At 46.1% G+C, this 17,512-nt stretch overlaps 1 protein-coding gene across 1 annotated transcript in view; it reads left to right on the top strand.

The window, feature by feature from the left end:
- Nucleotides 1-13,439: 13,439 nt before the first annotated feature.
- RMDN3 (regulator of microtubule dynamics 3) overlaps nucleotides 13,440-17,512 on the top strand; it is a 59,693-nt gene continuing 55,620 nt past the window's right edge. Inside the window, exons 1-2 of the mRNA XM_066631259.1 lie at nucleotides 13,440-13,577; nucleotides 16,933-17,141. Coding sequence (XP_066487356.1) covers nucleotides 16,940-17,141 — 202 coding nt within the window. The 5' untranslated portion in view covers nucleotides 13,440-13,577; nucleotides 16,933-16,939. The remainder of the gene's footprint in view (nucleotides 13,578-16,932; nucleotides 17,142-17,512) is intronic.

Raw genomic sequence — 17,512 nt, 5'->3', positions numbered from 1 at the left:
GTGAGGCCCTCCAGATGTGGGCTTCTAAATGACAGGATGTGATCAAGGCGAGTGCTTTATGCCAAAAAATCAAATTTTAAAAAATCTCACAAATTGCTAATTATTGTGGTCATTTTCACAGCAGGGAAACATGCTGTTTATTCTGACCAGCCTAATTACGCATTTAAGCCCTTAACTGTTTACTTTAAAAAAAAATGTTGTTTAAGCACTGGAAGAATGGAGAAAGGAAGTGGGTGGAATTGCCTGGGGGGGAAAAGAGGGATTGGTAGTGATCCAGGGGCAGAAAGACAAGGTCTGGGAACCAGAATGATGGCTTGGGAGCTGTGCGCAGCTCTGAAGACCTAATGCACAAGTATAGTGTACTAGCTTTAGGAGACCAGTTCTCCAGTGGGATCTCCATGTTCCGTTCAGTCCTCTGAGTGGGGGGACTGACCTGGACATAGAGTGAGAAGGGGGATTCAGAGTAAGTACAAAGAGTAAGTACAAAGGGGGAGTACAAATCTCCCGTTTGCAGCTGTGCTGAGGTGTAACATTCATGGGTGGAAGAGAGCTTGGTCAAGGCACTCAGGTTCAATCAATTTAGCCAGCATCAGGAGAGCTAGAGTGGCTGAGGCCAAACCAGATGTTATTTTATATGTGTTGTTTGGTGCTACGTTAGGGATTCATAGAATCATAAAGTTGGAAGGGACCTAATAGGTCATCTTGTCCAGCCCCCTGCTTTAGGCAGGAAATCCTCTTAGAGCATCTCCAACAGGTGCTTGTTGAGCCTCTGCTTGAATATCTCTAGTGAGGGAGAGTCCACCACCTCTCGGCAATCTGTTACACTGCCGAACTGCCCTTACCGTCAGGAATGTTTTCCTGATCTCTAATCGAAATCTCTCTTGCAGTTTGTACTCATTGGTTCTAGTTCTACTTTCAGAGACAGTTGAGAATAAATTATTCCCTTCTTCCATATGATAGCCCTTTAGGTATTTGAAGAGAGCTATCATATCCCCTCTCAGCCTTCTCTTCTCCAGGCTGAACATGCCAAGTTCCCTCAACCTTTCCTCATAGGGCTTGTCCTCCAGCCCCCAATCATCCTTGTCACTCTCCTCTGAATGTGCTCCAGTTTGGCTGCCTCTTTCTTAAAGTGGGGTGCCCAGAATTGGACACAATACTCTAGGTGAGGTCTAAACAGTGCAGAGTAAAGCAGAACCACAACTTCTTGTGACTTGGAAGCTACGGTTCTGTTAATGCAGGATAAAATTGCATTCGCCTTCTTTGCAGCTGCATCACACTGCTGACTCATGTTCATCCTGTGATCCACCTAAGATCCTGTTCACATGTATCTCCCATTTTATACCTGCATCTTTGGCTGTTTTTGCCCAAGTGCAGAGCTTTGCATTTATCCCTGATGAACTTCATTTATTCATTTCAGCCTAGTGTTCCACTTTGTCTAGGTCTTCCTGAAGGCTTCTACTGTCTTCTGTTGTGATTGCTACTCCTCCCAGTTTGGTATCATCTGCAAATTTGACGAGGCTCCCTTGTATCCCCTCATCCAAGTCATTGATTAAGATATTAAAGAGAACCAGGCCCAAGACAGAGCCCTGGGGTACCCCACTCAAACCGCCTTCCAGGTTGATGTGAAACCATTGACAAACACCCTCTGTGTATGGTCGTCCAGCCAGTTTTGAATCCATCTAACAATTGTATCATTGAACCCGTATTTTACCAACTTGCTGATCAGGATGTCATGCAGGACCTTGTCAAATGCTTTACTGAAGTCAAGATATATTACGAGCATCTACCGCATTCCCACAGTCCAGTAAGTGAGTATTCTTGCTTTGGTTTAGAGCTTTTCTGGCCAGTGGCTCCCTTGACCCCCCCCTCCCCGTGGCTGTTGGCCATGACTCCCCATCATGTTCCTGATGGCTGGAAGTGACATCATTAAACAGGAAGTGGCCAGAAATATTAACTATATTAATATTATATTAATCATATCATTAATTAAATGCAGATCTTAAAAATATATTATTAATACACAGCAATATACATGCTTTATAAATGATCAGCTGCTGATCACTGTTGGAGACAGGATGCTGGAGTAGGTAGATTTTGTCTGGTCCAGGAAGACTCATTTTTTTAACTTTGTAAGCATACCAGTAGAATTGTTTTATCAATTGAACTTTGTGAACAACCAGTCTGACCAACATTACATACACCCACCCCTGTGGACCCCAATCCAACTAGTCATTTCTCCCATTCTCCTTGGATAAGATTGAACCCTTTAATTAAATTAAATTTCCCCCCCACAGCTGGTGGGGAAAACAAAAATAGACCATGAAAATATATCAGAGCTGGTAAGGGTTTGGTTAGGAAGCTGATTTGTCTCCTATCCTAGGAGAAGCACAGCCCAATCCTATGCATGCCTACTCAGAAGTAAGTCCCATTAGAGTCAATGGGGCTTACTCCCAGGAAAGTGTGGATGGGATTGGGCTGGCAATCACTTAATCAATGACTGATAAGTATTCCCTTCAAATAGCAAGATTCATCACTTTAAAAATACAGCCTCTCCTCTTCAGTCAAACAACAAGATTAATAAATCACTTTAAAAACAGTACCCTTTTTCTGCTCCTGGCCAAGTAAAGTGTGTGCTTCTCCCTGCCCCCCTCCCACCCTTTGTCAACTGCATGGAAACAACTTTAAGACCCCTGGTGCCCCCTGGTAAAATAGGAAACGTTTTATTTGGGGAGGGGGAGGAAAGTGGGAAGGTTTGGAGATCAAAAGGGGGGAGTGGAAGAGGGAGGGGGTTGAAAAGAGAGATTTCACTTTGATGAGAATTGATCCCAGGCTGGGAACTAGGAACCAACCAGACAAGGATCAAGGAGGGTTTCTTTCTGATGGTCAGCAAGGACAAGGACTGCAAAATGAGCATGCTTGGTATTTGCCAGATGGGGGTTGAAGAGCTTTGGAAACAACATGCAGGGAACACAGAAGGCGTGGAGGCCCTCCAGCCTCGAGTGGAGGGAGGGCAGGGTGGCAGCAGAAGAGGGTGGGGTGGGGCAGAAAAGGAGGGAGCAGCTGAGCAACTCCAGTTTCTTCTGCTTTAAAAAAAGCACAGAAGACTCCTCACAGAAGGGCTCCTGTTCTGCCCAGGGTTGTGACTGTATCACACTGTGTGACTGCTAGAGGACATCCTGTGCCTCCCCTTTGAGTTCCTGGTGCCTCCCTAAGGAGCCAAGCCTCACAGTTTGAATAACACTGGTTTAGAGGTAAATATAAAAAAGGGTGTAGATCCAAACTACGGGCAAAGTTTTAAATGCCGCCTCTGCAGTCCAATCCTGGATTGCCTGGTTGCTATTTATATGCAGAACAAAAACAGTGGGGCAAAACAGGAGTCATGTCTAGATGGGCATTAAGAGATTGACTCAGGAAGCTTTGGATTTGAACTTGCCTCTGGCATGAGCTCACTGGCTGACCAACAAACCACACCATTTCAGCCTCTATCTGCCCCCCCCTGCCCAGCAAAATGGGGGTAATAATACTGGCCTGTCTTACACAGTTGTTGTAGAGAGAGAACAATAATGCTTGTGCCTTGAGCACGACAGAGATACAGCTGTTGCACTAATCTAACACTGGAGAGCTTAATGGAAGTGCTCATTATTTCTTCAGCTGTTGTGAATAATAAAATGGTTCTTGTGATAGTTTTTATGTTGCTGATTTTAACATGAAGGTTTTTATCCTGCTGCTTTATTGTTGATTTTATCTGCCCTGGGGGGAGGGGTTACGTTTTAGGTTGTGGGTTGCTTTTCACTTTGCTATATGTGTTATTCAGTGTTATAATTTTTACTATGTTATAATTTTATAATTTTGTAAATGTGATGTCTTTTTGTATTTACGCCACTGTTCCTCAATTAGTGGTACAGGTACTGCCAGTGGTACTTGAGGGAGGGAGGCGTTCTGGCCTGGGCAGTCCTGGGAGCATTTGCTAAGGCAGGAAGGGCTGCGCAACAGGAATGCCTCCCACCCGGGGCAGCCTCTGCTCCTGTGCATTGCACTGAATGGCACTTTATACAACTCAGGCTGCAAGCCTGACCACACTTACCTGGGAGTAAATCCCATTGATTGGAATGGGACTTACTTCTGAGTAGGCATGCCTAGGATTGGGCTCTCAGGCTGCAAGCCTGTCCACACTTCCTTGGGAGTAAGCCCCATTTATTGTCATGGGACTTACTTCTGAGTAGATATGCACAGTACTGGGCTCCAAAATGACTTCATAGCTTAAGTGCTATGGAAGTATCATGCCTCATTGACATAAATATATAACTTCTGAGCAGTTTGCTCAGTGAGATGCTGGAAGAGATAGAAGGCAATCCTTTTTTTCCTGAGACCTCGCAGACCACTTCTCAGATCCTTACTGTACTTCTCAGCCAAGAGTGTGGATAGATGGATAGATCCATGCCCTCCTGTTCAGCCACAAGACTCATTAAGTTTCCCAAAGTAGCTTACAGTTTAAATGAATGCAAAGGTACAATATAATGATGGCAGGCTTGATTCAGTACATGTGTGGCAGCATGTTCCGGTTCCTGGAGGTCAGTGATAAAAATCTATCGTTGCATCAGGCCATAGGCCCATCTAGTCCAGCTTCCTGTATCTCATAGTGGCCCACCAAATGCCCCAGGGAGCACACATGACAACAAGAGACCTGCATCCTGCTGCCCTTCCTTGTACCTGGCATTCTGAGATAACCCACTTCTAAAATCAGGAGGTTGCATGTATCCCCTGGTTCTGGTGTTATGTGAGAGGGAAAAGAGCATCTCCCTATCGACTCTATCCATCCCCTGCATAATTTTGTATGTCTCAATCATGTCCCCTCTCAGGTGCCTTTTTTCCAGACTGAAGAGCCCCAAATGCTGTAGCCTTTCCTTGTAAGGGAGGTGCCCAAGCCCAGTAATCATTTTGGTTGCTCTCTTCTGTGCCTTTTCCATTTCCAAGATATCCTTTTTGAGGTGTGGTGACCAAAACTGGATGCAATAGTCTAGGTGTGGCCTTACCATTGATTTGTACAGTTAGTTGGCAACCTTCAGTCTCGAAAGACTATGGTATCGCGCTCTGAAAGGTGGTTCTGGAACAGCGTCTAGTGTGGCTGAAAAGGCCGATTCGGGAGTGACAATCCCTTCCACACTGGGAGCAAGTGCAGTCTGTCCCTGGCCTGTCTCCCTGGCTATGGGCCTTCCTTCTTTGCCTCTTAGCCTCAGACTGTTGGCCAAGTGTCTCTTCAAACTGGGAAAGGCCATGTTGCACAGCCTGCCTCCAAGCGGGCCGCTCAGAGGCCGGGGTTTCCCACTTGTTGAGGTCCACTTCTAAGGCCTTCAGATCCCTCTTGCAGATGTCCTTGTATCGCAGCTGTGGTCTACCTGTAGGGCGCTTTCCTTGCACGAGTTCTCCATAGAGGAGATCCTTTGGGATCCGGCCATCATCCATTCTCACGACATGACCGAGCCAATGCAGGCGTCTCTGTTTCAGATTTGTACAATGGTATTATAATAATACCATTATTATGCCTCCTCTTCCACGCACTGACTACACACAGGTTTGTTGTCTGAATGAGGCAAAAGCTTTGGGGAGTCATTATGTCTCTAATTTTCACTGACAAATATATTTTCTGTAATTAATCTGCAGTACGTTTCAAGAAAGACACACTGCTTGGCATGAAGATGCATCCTTTATCCTAGTATGCAGGGGTTAGGGTTGCCGACTTAGGGCCCAATCCTGTCCAACTTTCTAGTACTGGTGCAGCTGCAATGCAGCCCTGAGGTAAGGGAATAAATGTTCCCATAGCCAAAGGCGGCATTAGCTGCTGCAAGGGAGAGGCACGCCAGCCAGCCTGCCACACACCCCTGGACCTGCTGGTGCCTCTTTGCCTGGCTCTGGTTCAGAAAATGGGAGCGATGCCTGGGTGTGGAGAAGGTGACTGAGATCTGAACCCTAGATGTGTCTACTCAGGAGTAAGCCCATGATAGTCAGTGGGACTTACTCCCAAAGTGCCTAGGATTGCAGCCTGACACTGATCCTAGCCACACTTACCTGGGAGTAAGCCCTTGACTATAATGGGGCTGACTTCTGAGTAGGCGTACATAGGATTGGGCTGTAAGGCTGCAATCCTAGCCACACTTACCAGGGGTAAGCCCCATTGTCTATAATGGGGCTTACTTTTGAGTAGATGTTCATAGGATTGGGTTCTGACCTGCCAAGTGACACCTAGGGCCTAGTCCTCTCCAACTCTCCAGCCCTGATGCAGCCATGCCAATGGGGTGTGTGTTGCCTCCTATGCTAGGAGGGCAGTCCTGGAGGCCCCTTTTGTTCCCCAGTCTCAGGGCTGCCTTGCAGCTGCACCTGCACTGGAAAGTTGGATAGGATTGGCCCCACAAAAGTCTTGAGAGTGAAGCAAAGCAGTCTTGAGGTGCTAGAAGCAGCTTAATTTTGTCCCAGCTCAATGGGTTGGTCTGACCATGTGGTAGGGGAACAGCCTGTCTTCACTTTATACAGGGTAGTGGATGTGCATTCCAGACAGGAGAGGGATAAATATCAATGAGGAATGATAGTCACAAAACTGTGGGGGCATTATTGTCAGAGGTAGTCTCAGCAGTGTTCATTGGGGTTTGGGAGTAGAGTGGAAAAGCAGACATTGGAAGTGAAATGGTGTCATACAACACTTGAGTGGTGTGCATGTGTGTATACAGTATACATGTGAAAAACAAAGAAAAAAAACACTTTTCCTCTACTTTTTTCCATGGTATCCTCCTTAGTTGTTGTTTTCCAGTGATGTTTGTCCATCGTTTTCAAAGACCTTGACATCTAATGGGTTGTAGACTGTCCACGGTGTGCCTGCAGGTGACTAATAAGGCCGATACGAGCATGGAATGTTCTGCCACATGTTGGGCAGACATGTGTAGGCACCACTATTGCAGCATTTGCAGCTCAAATGCTTTCCAGTTTTCCAGTACAAAGTCACAGTGGTTTGTAAAGACGTTTCATGTCCTGATTACTTGGATTACCTCCTTTTTTCTGTACCTTCTCGAGGTCTGTAGTGTTCTGATTGAGTTCCCATAGCTCTGCCCACACAGCTGTCCTTGGGCAAGAAACAGGAATCATTCAAAAAACAATACCCTGAAGGCCCTGGACGTCAGACCTGTACCTATCAACATAACTTTGGATTAATAATAATAATAATAATAATAATAATAATAATAATAGGTATTTATATAGCACCTTTCTTGGTCTTTATTCAAGACTTTATTCAAGGCGGTTTACATAGGCAGGCTTATTAAATCCCTTATTAAATAGGGATTTTTACAATTGAAAGAAGGTTCTTTCTTTCAAGAACCACTACATTCAGGTGTTTCATTCCGATCTGGTCGCACATTCTGGCCTCCATCCTCCCATGCTCAGAGCAGATGGAATAGCTCGGCTTCAGCTTGTCAGCTGCTTCAAGGTCGCATGGTGCCGGTGGCCTCGAACTGGTGACCTTGTGGATGTTATCTTCAGGCAGACCGAGGCTCTACCCTCTAGACCAGACCTCCTGCCCAGGACTTCTTGATTTCATATACTGTGTCCTGTTGTATTCGATGGGGTTTACTTACTCTCAGGAAAGTGCATTTAGGATTGCAGCCTTAGGGTCCAATCCTATTGAGCCCAGTGCCAGTGGTACACTTTCCCGGTGTTGTACCACTAGCGCTTGTCATGTAGCACCGGCGCTGAGGCCAGTGCCTGTCAGCAGTATTCACCAAGGGAGCAGCTGGTGGCTTCTTCACTGGCTGGTGAAGTGGCTTTTGGGTGCAGGGGACAGGCCAGGAGAAGGTGGAACTAGGTGGGAGGAGGGTGGGCTGGCGGAAGGATTGGGCTTGGGAGAGGGGTGGAGATGTTAGCAGACTCTGCCACCGAATCCTATGCCTCCTCCCTGGCCAGAAAGCCCAGAATGGGCCTCCTTGGGTCTGCGCCAACAAAATAGTTGACTCAGATCTGAGGACACCAATTAGAGCTGCAGCGCCTTTACCTGGGGTTAGGGAACAGCTGTTTCTTTACTCCAAGATGACTCAGGTGGCTGCCCCAGTCCCATAGGATGCAGCAGTGGCCACTTTGGTGCCGCTACTCCTCTGGGTACCGGGGCAGCTTATGATTAGGCTGCCCATCACCTATATTTCAAATGACTGAGGGCCCAGTCCAGCCCAATTTTCCTGCACCAGTGCAGCTGCAGTACAGCCCTGAGGTAAGGGAACAAATGTTCCCATACCTTTAGGAGGCCTCTGGGACTCAATGCATGCCCAATTGGCACAGCTGCACAGGCACAGAAAAAGTGGATAGGACTGGGCCCTGAATCTCCCATTTCAAACCAAATATTGTTTATAACAAATTGCAAAAGGCACTTAAAATTTTTTTTTTGGCTCTTTAACCAGGAGATGGGGCTGTATACAATAGAATAATTGGTGAAACAACAAATGAAGGATAATTCTCTCCCTCTCTCTCTGTATGTGTAAGTGCACATGCATTTGTATGTAGTGACAGAAGTTAAATTTATAATTGCTGCTGTACGCACACTTCTTATTTGCTTACTGATTATCTGTCTTTAAAAGTAGATGATCCTTCGTATGATAGAAAGTTTGCTTTTTCAGTCTCACTGATGCATCTGCTGAATTTTTGTTTCCCTTTTTGTTGCAGTACTGCTGCTGGCAGGGACAAGAATTACTTTTGGGGGGAGGGGGGCTGGTGAAAAGCGTTACAACTACAACAAAGCACTGCAGAGCCCGGGGGTATTTTCTCTACTTTTGGAAAACAAATCTCTAATGCTCAAAGGTCCATCTAGTCCGGCATCCTGTTTCTAACAGAGACTAGGCAGATGCCCCAGGGAGTTTAGCAGGTGTACTTGAAGACAATAGATGTCCCGTTTGAATATAAGAATTCAAAGGCATAATACCTCTGAAGCTCTCCATTTAGCTATTACAGCTAATTCCCACTGACACACCTGCTATCATGAATCTTCTTTTAAAGCCATCTAAGCCAATGGCCATCATCTCCTGTACTGTTAATTGTTTGCTTTGTGAAGTCCATCCAGGCACAGGTCTGGTGCTGCTAGGCCAGTGCATGTCCTTGCACTAGCCTAGCCTGCTCCTGAGTAGCTGCAAACATGCTTTATGGCACATTCACAACATTTGGAAGCCAGTGCAAGGGCTCCAAAGGGACTTGCACTGGCTCAGGGATAAGTCTGGTTTGCACTGCCCATGTTTTATTGTCTTAATACAGATGTTGGGCTGGGAGTCTGAAGGACAGCTTAAGTCTGTTAAATAAATAAAAAGTTATTTGCAATTTGTATATCATGTTTATTAAACAATTATTTGAACATCTTGTATTTTTCCACTAGTTACTCCCATGGGTTCATTCCTTTGTTTCTTGGCTCATGTGGGGTAACTTCCTTTGTACTTGTGCAAACTTTCAGTGATGGCAGTTGCATGGAATCCAAATTTCTTATCATGAGATTAAAAGTCCAACAATGTGTTGGAGCATCAGTGAAAAGACATGAGCAAGTATGTATATAATCAGCTCTTGCCACATAAAAGCCATAGTTATTTCAAAACACAAGATTTTACAAAAAAAAAGTAATTACATTTCCTTTCTACTATTCTCAATTACTTTATATCCTTAATTGGAATATTACCTTGCCCCTACTTACTTCCTTTGATCCTGCTCCATGCAATGAAGTCATGGGTTTGTTTTTATGATGGAACCATGGTTTCCTTTTTGATGTCATGAGTAAAAAATTAAGGACCTTCCTTGTTAGCATGAAGAAATAAAATTTAAAATAAGAACCGTCTGGGATCTAGGTAGACTGCTGGTGAAGAGAACATTTTCTATTAACCTAATTACTAAACTCAAATTAAGCCCTGACCATTCCACTCTCTGGCTTCAAGATGGGCTGACTGACCCATTAGGAGTTTCTCATCTCTAACATGTATTACTCCTTTGGCTTTAAAGTACCAAAGAGAAGACTGTTAATACAAAAGAGCAAAAAGAAAAGGGGGATGGGACACTAAAGAACCATTTCATCTGAAGGATGCAGAATAGCTCAATAATAGAAAGGGCCTCAGGCTTTCCCTGAAACATTTTCTCCACTGCACCCCCAGCACACTGCCTGTCAAGGAAAGAGGCCCAGAGAAGACCAGCTGAACAAGGGGCATAATATCTAGTGGTCACTCTCATGCACCCCTTCCTGCTCCCCATTTTCTGTTTTTGAAGGGACATGGGGGTGGGAGGAGATAGCTAAGCTACTGAAGAGTGGGAGGCGCAGAGGCTGGCACACCACAGGGAAAGGAGGGGCACATTTGACCTCAGGCATCAGATCTTGGCCCAGCCTTGGTCCTAATCATACTAACTTGTGAGTTATGGTGCAAATTTATGCATGTTTACTCAAAACTATGTCCTACTATGTTCAATAAGGCTTAACCCCAAGAAAGTGTCCATAGGATTGCAGCCCTCGTCACACTGAATTGAGTAAGAAATCATTTGTAAATATGCATAGACACTGACTGCATGTGTCTTGTGTGAAACCACTGCAGAAGCTGACCATAAGTGTGCTGCATTACTTCAGTGAGATTACTCTGAAATAAGCAATCTGGATATTGTGGCCATGATGGGTTTAATTTAAGGAGAGCCTTTTACATTCATAAAAGCTGACATTGGAACACTAGCCAAGCACCAGTATTACTTTCTAAGCTATGATCTATAATACTATCCAGATAGGATCTTTAATATCCGTGAAGACCTAGCTTCAAACTCCCACTGCCTTGAGCTGTTTTTAGTCCTTCAGTGATAACAAAAGGACATCAAATAATAAGCTGAAGCCCTGCAGCAACAGCATTTCCTCTTTCTGCTCAGGCATAGGGATTTATCAGATGAAACTTGCTTTCACCAAAAGGTCCTACATCAGCAGCGCGCCCCAATAGACCAAGAGAAAATTTTTAGCAGTGCCAGATAGTTAGCCAGAGCCTTAAGGAGCAGCCTTACCTCATGATCTGATATTATCTGAGTGGGATGCAAAGCCAAATATTGTTTTCTGGAGAGAACCAAACCAGGAGATACAAGTACGCGTGTGCACATCTGTGTGTGAACAAACAGTGGGAGCTGTTGGGCTAAGAAATCTTGCTTCAATGGGTGTCCCATTATTCAGTGCTTATTTACCGCTTACCAGGAGCCAAATGCTTTACAGAACATAAACAATATACAGTGTATTACAGGGCCCAATCCTATCCAACTTTCCAGCAGCCTTGCGGCCACAATGCAACCCCAAAGTAAGGGAACAAATGTTCCCTTACCTTGAGAAGGCCTCCGTGACTCCCCCCCCCCCCCGCAGGATGCAGCACACGCCCTGTTGGCAAGGCTGCATTTGCGCTGGAAGGTTGGATAGGATTGGGCCCACAGTCCCCTTCTTAGCTAGAAGCACTGCAATCATTTGATGAGACAGAATTGGGGGACTTTTTTGGTATGGCTTCTACAAAGAATGCCCTACCTAATAAACCTTTTGGAGCTCTCTGACAGTAGTAAGTATAAAGACTGAGGCAACAGGACAGATATTATTTTAATCACCAGCCAGGACTAGGTAGCCACTATGCTATGAAAGACTGGAAGAAAGATCAGATAATGGTCCTGTGCACAGCTTGGCTGGAACTCTGGTTAGAGGCTAGAAAGCAACCAAAGTCTTGTTTAGAGTGTGAAATGCACTTTAAGGCTTATATTGAATGGAGTTTATATACTTACCGTTGCTAGCTGGTTAAAGAGGCACTTCTTCAAGTGGGTGCTCCTCTTTTATTTAGCAGGGGGAGAGTAACTGGCCCACCTCACCCCAGCAGTGTCTTTTCTAGTGGCTGTCTGCTGGTGTTCTTTTGCATCTTTTTAAGATTGTGAGCCCTCTTGGAACAGGGAGCCAGTTATTTGATTTTTCTGTAAACCGCTTTGTGAACTTTTTGTTGAGAAGTGGTATATAAATACTGTTGTTGCTGCTGCTGCTGCTGTTACTTCTTACACATTCTTCATTCTTAAATGATCTGTACACCGCATGCATACATAGGTATGGATATAAAAGAATAGACATATGTACTGTGTGCATGTCTTCTCCTTGGTAAGGGAGAACATGTTCCCATTTATTAAGAAGGCCCCAGTGACTGCCCCTCCACCACAGGATGCAGCTCACACCCCACTGGCAGAACTGCACCAGCAGTAGAAAATGGGATAGGATTATTATTATTAGTCAGGCTGGCAGAGGAGGATGCCTTCTTGTCAGCAGCAGAGTATTCCAGCAGCAGAGCAGTGGGGCAGCACAGCCCCAAACTAAGCAACAGACACAGGCTCGTTGAGTAGAGAAGCATGCATTGGTAAAAGGAGCAGACAGAAGAGTAGTCAGCCAAATGGTCCAGAAGTCAGGGATACAGCAAGGCGCAGTCAGAGTCAGAAACCAAACCAGCAGCACTTCACCTGGAACATCCTTCATAGCAACCCACATTTGGTGTCTGTTCTTGCCCCCTTATATACTGGGGCCAGCCAATCAGATTAGGGCAACCTCATAGTCTTGTGACAGTCTTGTGACCAATTCCAATTGGCTGCCAAGTGGCGCATTGCCCACATGACTCAGTATACGTCTCCCCAAGTCACATGGCTCCTACCTAACACAGGTGCAACTGATTACTGGCAACAGTGCTGCAGTTACATTGTTTACATTCAGGACATCAAGGCCCCCTGCCACATCCCAGCTGACAACAGTCAAGCCCTGAGAGACACCAAGGCCTGACATTACTATTATTATTATTTACATCCAAATGACAACACCGCTGTTAACAGTCATATCTCATCCACACAGACTTCACCCAGACTGTCAATTCCACACACAGGTTGCGGTGCTTGGATGCTTCCTCCTGTTCTTTCTCCAAATTCAGTCACCAGGCCCAGCTTCTGCAATGGCAATGTCTGGAGTGCCACCTCCTCACACCTGCCAGTCTCTACCCAAAAGTCCCCCAGGATTCCAACCTCTTAATTTTCTACCACCCTTTCTACAGCAGCACTTTTTGAAGGGCTCTGCCCCCCCCCCCCGTGCTTGCTCAGGCACCAGACTGGCCTCCTCCTTCCCTGGAGGCTCATCCCCTTAAAGCCTATGGGGCCTTCAACCACTGGCCCTGAGGAGAAGGCAGGAAGCACTACCTCACAGAGACACAAGCAACTTCTCTCCCTCACCTCTTCTCTTCCCGCCAATTTTTAAACAGGCGGGGACAGTTGGAGGGGCGGAGCCTAGAGGCACGCGCTCCTTCTCTCCCTCAAGTCTTCCCGCCAGTTTTTTAATCGGGGGAGGGACAGTGGAAGGGGGCCGAGCTTAGACGCGACCGAGCGTTAGCGCGTCATCAATATGCGCTTCAGGCAGCACGGCTCTGTGGTAAGCGAGGCGAATAGAGCAGAGCAGGTGAGCGGTGGCCGCGCGGGGACAGATCCAGTGGGAAGCGCATCGCTGAACGAAGCCATGCCGGTGGTGTGGTAGACAGTGACGCGCTCTCCGTCGCTAGGTAAAAACAGTTACGTGCCCCCTCAGCCCCCATCCGTGTCTCCGGGCTTCCGTTGATGTCTTGTAAGCGACCAGCGGTGCAGTGAACCGTCGGCGCTTGCCCCTTCAGTGTGGGTTGTCTCGGAGGTCTCACGCCGCAGCTCCCTCTCCCATTTTCCGTTGGGGAAAGCTCGCCTCAGGGCTACGACAGTTAACTGTCAATCACCCTGGGGCGGTGGGCGAGGAGGGACAGAAAGATTTAAATGCGTAGGGATTCTTGTGCGCCCCAACTCCCTCTCGGTCTTGCCGTTGGGTAAAGGTCCCCTCAGTGTCTGACAGTTAACTGTCAGTCGCTCAGCACCGGACGGTGTCCGGAGAGGGTCACAAACGCTTAAATACATGACTGACTGCGGAGCCGGCCATTCCTGAGGTACCCGAGCCCCCGTTTCGGGCTGCAGACGACCAGTCCTGCGGCTCCCCCAAAGGCTCGGTCCTCTCCACGCACGCGCCGAGAGCGAGCGGCGCGCGCACCCCGCCTGCCTTTTGGTGGCCCGTCAAGCTGCCCTCTGCTGATCCTCAGTCGGAGCGCGCCGCGGGGCGTCTCTCCTGCTCCAGCCCTGGTCTCCCGCCATGTCCTTGGAAGCTTCGTGGCTGCACTGCCGTGGCCTCTGCCCCGCTGAGCTGTGGCAGAGTTTGGGGCTGCAGTCCTGGGCACACTTTCCTGGGAGAAGGCCCATTGACTTTAATGGGACTTCCTTCTGAGTAGACACGCATGGCTTGGGCTGTGACACCCCGTCCTATCCACATTTACCTGGGGCTAAGCCCCATTGACTTTAATGGAACTTCCTTCTGAGTAGACACGCATGGCTTGGGCTGTGACACCCGTCCTATCCACATTTACCTGGGAGTAAGCCCCATTGAAATTAATGGGACTTCCTTCTGCGTAGACACGCATAGGCTTGGGCTCTGACAGCTCAGTTCTATCCACATTTACCTGGGAGTAAACCCCATTGACTATAATGGAGCTTACTCCTGAGCAGACATGCATTGGATTGGGCTCTAAGTCCTCTGTCAGATTTCCTTGGGGTTGTTCTGCAAGTCACTGCTTTTCAGCCTCCTTACCTTCCTTGACTCTCTCCCCCTTCTTAGAATGGTAATAATATAAAAATATTCTGTCACAGGAAATAATATTGAGGACTAACAGTAATGAACAGCAAATTGACTTCACTGGTGTAGCTAAAGGGGGTGCAAAACACTAAGGCTGCAATCCTAACCACAGTGTAAACCCCATCGAACACAATAGGACATACTTCTGAGTAGATATATAATAGGGTTGCACCCTTTGCAAGGGCGCCTCAGTGCATCATGCAAGCATCCCCTCCCCCTCCACTTTGAAGCTATTCCCAGTGGGGGGAGCAAAACAGAGGCGAATGCACTGAGGCACTCTGCAAAACTTAGGGCTTTGCACCCCCTCTAGTTATTCCACTGATTGAATTATTTACATATAAGTGGGTACAGTTGCATTAGTTTCTGTTATAAGTGTGTATTAATGTGTGTCAGTGTTGTAGTTAACTTCTGAAAATTTGGTCTGGAATGAACAGCATGTGGCTGCCACTATCTGAAATTGCTGTCACCATTCTGTATCCTGTTGTTGCAGTAAAAAATATTTAGGCTTATGGACCTTGGTCTATGAAGATTTTTGTTTCCTAACATTTCAGCCACAACTGTGGTGGGCATTTTCAAAGGACTAGTGGTGACAACCACAGGCTGTTCATCTTACCCCAGAGCAACTGACAATAACTGTCCACTAATATTGTTCTCTGTGTGTTCCTTAAAGACCTTTGCACTTTCTTTCCACAATCCAGTTCTTTTCCTGTTCCAAATTTCTGGATCCTAGCATTTCTAAGGTAGCCAAGCATTGCTGACGCTCAAAGTCTCCTCCTTCCCGTTCGTATCGTTGCAGTGTTTTTGTATATCACTTTCCTGTAAATTTGAGTGTGGTATTGGGTGGTCATAGATAAGACTCGTGCGCATTGGAAATCCATCCTATGGACTGTCTTTGCTTTATCCACTGCTTTATCACCACTGCTTTATCACCACTGTTTTATCAACCTGTAGCAACTGACAGTGCCTCTCATGTTCCTTTACCCTGGTGTTCATGTTCCTTCTTGCAATACCTATGTACACAATTACATGGGACCACAACTGCATGGGTTTCTATAAAACTCTGCCAAGGAAAGGGGGTCCTTTATGTCTTTTGCTAATCATAATTTCTGCTGTATTTTCTGAGTGGGCTTAAAGATTTGTCTCAAATTTGCTTTCTGCAGAATCCTGCTTTGAAATGGGAGTGTGTCACTGACGCTGCTTAGTTAGTGCAGGATTCTTGGGGATCCTGATCCTGATTCTTGAGGTCAGGATCCCAATGGGGTTGTGAAACCTCAGTTGTGGGGTCACAGCAACTTATGGGAATGAAAAAGGTTGAAGACCTGTGGACTAGAGCACCACCAAATCAAGGGGGAGGCATCCAGTGTACTACTTTAGAGACAGGAAATGGTGTCCCAGTTCTGCTCAGGTTCTTAGCAATTGTGTTTCATTAGCAAAAGCTTTCATTAGTAACTTCTGCTCTCTCTAATACAGTATTTAGTTACAGTGAACAGTGCTAGGAGAGTGCAACTGGGGCAGGGAGTGGGTGGATAGGGTCCCAGGCAGCAGCAGAACAAATGGTGGGTCCCCAGGTTCTTATTTTATTTATTAGGGTCTAATTATTTATTATTATAGGTTCTGCCCTTCATCTTAGCTATTCAGGATACACTGAAGACCACCAATCTTCAGTGCATCATGGCCTTCTGAGCGTCTAAGCTACTCAGAGTGGCACACATGGAGTGGGTAGACTATCCAGGCATCACAAGGCCCACATTTGTATAGCTGCAGCAATGGAACTATGTCATATATCTGCAGTGGCTGAGATTTCATTTTTAATCACCTTTCATATTTGTGACACTGGCTGATAGTTTCTTAGAATTAAGCCTGCTTCAGCTGAAGTTGGGCAAGATTTTTCAGTTCAGACCAGCAAAGCCTAAATCCTTTCCCATGCAGCCAATGTGTTGGTGCTTAACTTTGTTTAGCATATTCCTAGAAGCAATTTGCTGCCCCATCAGTCATGGGAAAGAATTGAAAATGTGCTGCTATGTGCTACTTTCAAAAATATTTTTAAATAACCTTTTATGTGTGTTGCAATGGCTGATAGTTTCTTAGAATTAAGCCTGTTACCATGCTTTAGGTTTGCAGCAATTACTTATAAAATATGAGAAAGCCCTTCTTCCTTCATGTGGTACCTATTCCATTATTGCAAATAATGGCAATATGATTTGTTTCAGATGCATCATGTCTAAACTGGAGGCCAGTCGAGTGGGATTTGGTGTGATTTTGGGAGCGGCCACAGGAATAGGGCTCCTCTACTACTTTTACAAACAAAAAAGGAAAAAACCCTGGCTGAGGGGGAGCTCCAGGTCTCCAAATTTTCAGAGTCTTCAAAATGCTCTAAACCCACAGGAATATACAGAAATTATACGGCCTCATAATCAGGGTATGGTTCTAATTTATATACATGCATGTATGTTTTCTCCTCCAATACTACAGTTAATCTAATTGATAAGAAATTTAGTGGTGGTATTTGTCATCTTTTCTAATGAAATTTGGAATTCACATGCCAGTATTCTTAAACAATTGTGTTTGCTTAATTTGTGGTCTGATGCAATCATACATTATATCTTCATAAATGGAACTGGGAATTCTGCTAATCCGCTAGGAGCCCAATCTTGAGCTCGGCTCGCCGGCTCACCACCAGCATGCATAGCAGGGGGAGAGTAACTGGCCCACCTCACCCCAGCAGTGTCTGTTCTAGTGGCTGTCTGCTGGTATTCATTTGCATCTTTTAGATTGTGAGCCCTTTTGGGA

This window comes from Tiliqua scincoides, chromosome 1 (assembly GCF_035046505.1).
Source record: "Tiliqua scincoides isolate rTilSci1 chromosome 1, rTilSci1.hap2, whole genome shotgun sequence".
In the NCBI taxonomy this organism is placed as follows: Eukaryota; Metazoa; Chordata; class Lepidosauria; order Squamata; family Scincidae; genus Tiliqua; species Tiliqua scincoides.
Note: the sequence above shows the minus strand (reverse complement) of the source record. Positions and strands in the feature narration are given on the sequence as shown.